This window comes from Triticum aestivum, chromosome 6B (genome assembly GCF_018294505.1).
Source record: "Triticum aestivum cultivar Chinese Spring chromosome 6B, IWGSC CS RefSeq v2.1, whole genome shotgun sequence".
NCBI lineage: Eukaryota > Viridiplantae > Streptophyta > Magnoliopsida > Poales > Poaceae > Triticum > Triticum aestivum.
Genome location: NC_057810.1, coordinates 158,687,062 through 158,691,661, shown reverse-complemented (window position 1 = coordinate 158,691,661; position 4,600 = coordinate 158,687,062). Strand labels below are relative to the sequence as shown.

The 4,600-nt window shown below is 56.5% G+C and overlaps 1 protein-coding gene across 1 annotated transcript; it reads left to right on the top strand.

Annotated features, from left to right (window-relative positions):
- The first annotated feature begins 375 nt into the window (after nucleotides 1-375).
- On the top strand, nucleotides 376-1,026 carry LOC123139020 (protein DMP2-like). The gene has a single exon (XM_044558850.1). It carries the CDS (start codon nucleotides 376-378, stop codon nucleotides 1,024-1,026), a length of 651 nt encoding a protein of 216 aa, XP_044414785.1.
- The last annotated feature ends 3,574 nt before the right edge of the window (nucleotides 1,027-4,600 follow it).

Sequence of the window (4,600 nt, the reverse complement as noted above, 5' to 3'; positions counted from 1 at the left end):
CAGGTATACTCATAAGGATGAGTCCCCGTGTGAATTTTGTAAAAAAAAAAGGAGTTTGTTATAGTTCGGCCGTTGTCTGGCGCATGCATTCCACGTTCGACGACGCAGTTTCTTGTTGCCGTGACCAAACAAACATGAGCAACCATGCATGCAGGTGCCAGTGGCCACGAATATACAGTGTAGATTTTTTGGCATGCCAGCCGGCCTGTCGGCATCCCTACTCGATCTGGTAAAGCTCCCATCAGCCATTTATTGTTGCTTGTTGTACTAAGTTGCAACCCCTGGCTCGCGCGCGCACTATATAAAGAGGTACGTAGACTGAGGCACCGTTGCCATTCAAGCTAGCATCTCAATTGGAGTAGTAAGGTCGTTGCCATGGATCCCGTTTCCAATGCTGTGCACATCCAGATGCCGCCTGAGCCGGCCCAACAATCCTCTCCCCACGAGGCTCCGCCGCAGACGGGCGTCCTCCCGCCGGCCGACAAGACGCTGTCGAGCGCGTCGGACCTCCTGAAGCTCCTGCCGACGGGCACGGTGCTGGCCTTCCAGGCGCTGGCGCCTTCCTTCAGCAACAACCACGGCGTCTGCCACGCGGCCAACCGGTGCCTGATCCTGGCGCTCGTCGGCGGCTGCGCCGCCTCCTGCGTGCTCCTCTCCTTCACGGACAGCCTCGTCGGCCGCGACGGCAGGCTCTACTACGGCGCGGCCACGCTCGGGGGCTTCTACCCTTTCAACTTCACCGGCACGCGCGCCGAGCGGGACGCGGTGTTCAAGGACCTCTCCAGGTTCCGGGTCACGCCCATGGACTTGGTGCACGCCGTCGTCTCCGCCCTCGTGTTCCTCGCCGTCGCGTTCGCCGACGCCGGCATACAGGGTTGCCTGTTCCCGGACGCCGGGACGGAGACGAGGGAGCTGCTGGTCAACTTGCCTGTTGCCGCTGGCTTCTTGGCTAGCATGGTGTTCATGATCTTCCCCACGACCAGGAAGAGTATCGGCTACACGGATATGATGCCCCACTCGCAGTGACCACGCTCGGCAAATGTACGTGGTGGAGCTCATTCATTCCCTTGGTCTTGTCTTGAGCCAATCCATTTTGAACTTGACCAAACTAGCACGGTGACCCTTACAAATACGGGAGCGTCATCTTTAGTGTCTCAAAATTGGTGTTGTTTATTTATTTTTATCTCATGCAGATTTTTTCTTTCTTTCTATTGTTTACCTTCTTCATTTCAAAGTGCGTGACGTTTAGACATGAGTGCATTTATGAAGATGTAACTTTGACATTTACTTTGTAGTACCTCAATTTTGGTTTATTAGTCCCTCTCTTATTTGGGCTAAAATTTGACCATAAATTTAACTAACAAAATATAAACTATATAACAAAGATTGTACTAGAGGAACGCTCTTTCAACACAAATCCAAAAGTACATTTTTTTTTGCATCATATAGTTCATACTCCCTCCGTCCGAAAATACTTATCATCAAAATGAATAAAAGAGGATGTATCTAGATGTATTTTAGTTTTAGATACATCCCTTTTTGTCCATTTTGATGACAAATATTTTCGGACGGAGGGAGTATTATTGTTAGTTTAATAGATGGTAGAAGTTTGACACAAAATACAATTGGGTCAAATAAATCCATTCCTCGTTCAAGCGTATCCCTTGCTGTGAGTGTTAGGGGTTCTATCACCCACTAGTGTACGTAGATGGGCCTACCCATTAGGAAACGAAGCGAAGCAAGTGAGCGGCCGCTAAGACTGATTTTTTTAGGGTCACGCTAAGACTGATTTGAGGAAGCTTCTACAAGGTTTCTGACTGGTTTTGGGGACTGTCGGATTTCGGGTTCCGGCAGATCCTTGAGGTTCGAATTCTGGGGTGCGCGCGAAGATCTCTCCTCTACCAACTCACGTCCCAAAGCCTCGCAAAGAACCTAAGCTAGAAAGATAAGCACACAAGGGACACGAGGTTTATACTGGTTCAGGCCACCATTGTGGTGTAATATCCTACTCCAGTGTGTGGTGTGGTGGATTGCCTCAGGGGCTGATGATGAACAGTACAAAGGAAGAATAGCCTCGCGAGGGATGTTCTTGTGTTGGTGTTGTCCCTTTGGAGGGGTCGATTCGAGATGCCCCTATACTGTGGTGGCTAGCCCTATATATATAGAGAGGCCCTGGTCCTCTTCCCAAATATTGAGCGGGAAGGGCGCCAACAATTGGCCATTTTGAAGGGGAACATCTATTACACTTATCCTGACTAAAGTTGGTCTTCGACTGTCAAAGACTCTGAGGATGGCGCCGTCTTGGGCTCCACGGTGACCTCCATCCTGCCGCTCTGCTGGCCTTGGTCTCGTTGCACCGAAACGGTAGCCTTTGCCTGATGCCTTGGCCTGTGCTTGCTCCCTATGCACCAAAGAGGAAACAAGGACACTGCGCAGGCCGGCGCCCGCCTGGCGCCCGCCTGGCCTCGATCGTCATGGCTTGCGTCATGGGCACCTCGCGAGGTACCCTTGCCTTGATCTCTCCGCCTCCTCGCGAGCCTGCCTGACGAGACTGCTCCTGAGGAAGCTTCCCGTCGTCCGCCCTGCGAGGCTTGGCCCCTCGCGAGGGTCTTGAGCTTGTGCTGATGATGGTGGGCCGCACTGGGCCACTGCTTGAGCCACGCCGCAGGCCGCAGGCAGGCAAGTCTGGGGACCCCCGTTTCCAGAACGCCGACAGTAGCCCCCGGGCCCAAGGCGCGCCCGGACTTGGCTTAGCAGAGAAGTGAAGGGGCAAGTGCGAAACGCCGCAGGCCCCAACAGCCTGCGGCCTTGGGCGCCGCGTGGCGGTTGATTGGACGTGGGCGTCTCCGCTTCCCCACGGCGCCTCGGCAACCATTCGATGTGACAAGTCCCTGCATGCAAAACGAGTCATGATTACCTGTGATTGTGGAGGCCGACGGTTGGTCTCCTCCGGCTATAAGTACGGAATGGCGCAAGCCCTTCCAGTCCGTCTCTCCTTGCTCCACCTCTTCTTCTTCGCTTCTCCCCCTTGGCTCGCCGCGTCCCATGGCGCCCACGAAGAGGCTTTCGGCCGCGGAGAAGGGGAAGGCCCGTCGGGAGGGGCCTGACTCCCCTCCAGCCAAGCGTAGCCGGGGCCGCCCCCGCAAACATCCCGCGACTCCTATGAGGACTGCCCGACGCCTCGGCGGAGGCCCCTTGCTCGGTGTAGGCCACTTGGTTGGCGGGGGGAGACGCGTCGTGGCTGCGCGGCCTCCCCACCCTCGATTTCATTCGGCGGAGGTGTTGCTGGAGTTCGTCGTTTGGTCGGAGGACCCGGCCGGTACTTGGCTTCAGCTCCCTCGCTTCTTCACCAGCGAGCTGCTAGCTGGTGCCACGGGCGGGCTCTGGCTCCAAGCGGACGGTTGCTGTAGCAGGGCCTCTTGGGTGGCGGTGGAGGTTTCCGTTGCCGAAAACGTGACACTGACTCGTGGTTGGTAGACGTTTGCCCGCGCGCGTGGCCTAGGCCAGCGATGCACTCTCCACTTCAAGTTCGACGGCGACGCCACCCTCTTTGTGAGGGTGTTCGGAGGAGATGGCCGCCGTGCCGGGTGCTGCCCCGAAGGCGACGACGACGGTTGAATGCTCAGTCTTGGCGACAACAGCGGCAAAGACGTGGGCGGGCATGCGCCCGACCGCGCCCGCAGCTCGCCAAGCTTCGGTGACTCCCCTACCGACGACAGCTCCTCCAACGGCGGCCGTGTCCAGCCACCGCGCCATCATGCTCTCTTCGAGGGGGGAGACGGATCATCCCACCGCCGCACCCTGGTGAAGCGTGAGGAGGGGACCACTTGAGCTCCGGAGGGTGACGCAGATTTCTCCCTCGGGCTGTCGCTGGGCGAGCCGTGCCCATTTTGTTTTATCTGTGTAGAGAGAGAAGTATGAAGCCCCGCTGGGGCGTGCTAGACTGTTGGTTTTAATTATCATGCTGTCTCTATCATTTCCGTGCCGTGCTATGGTGTTGCGTGCTCATGCCTAGGAACAACTTAGCTCAGTGGGAGGGGTTTGTTGCGGCGTCAGCCTCGGGAGGCTTCAGCCAGAGGCCTTGTCATGGGTCTCGAGGCCTACAAAAAGAAACTTGCCGTAGGGTTAGGCTTCAGCCCCCGGTTGCCGGGGTGGCCAGCGCGGGCCTAGCGTTTGCGTCGTGATACACGTGGGGCATTGACCGGGAGGGGTGCTCCCGCTGCAAACTTAGGTCGAGGAACCTCACGAAATTAAACTAGGAGACGCTCGCGAGGGTGCTCGCGCAGCCTCCCTCGCAAGGGTTGCAAAAGGAAAGAAGGTTCAGGCGAATGACAAAGATGGAAAACACAGGCCGGGTGCCGCACAACACCGAAAGCAACTCCAACTAAAATTTCAAACAAAGAAGAACTAGCCAACTGCAGAAAGCAAATGAAAAGCCGCATCCGGCACCTAATCTAGTCTTCGACGTCTTCTCACCAGCGCGGAGCTAAGTGCTACCACTGGGCATGGGCGGGAGCCCCCGAGGCCCAGGGGCGGCACACCGGAGACTCCGGGGCGTGTACAGCTCCAACTCATTATTACATGAGAGTGTCACGGGTGG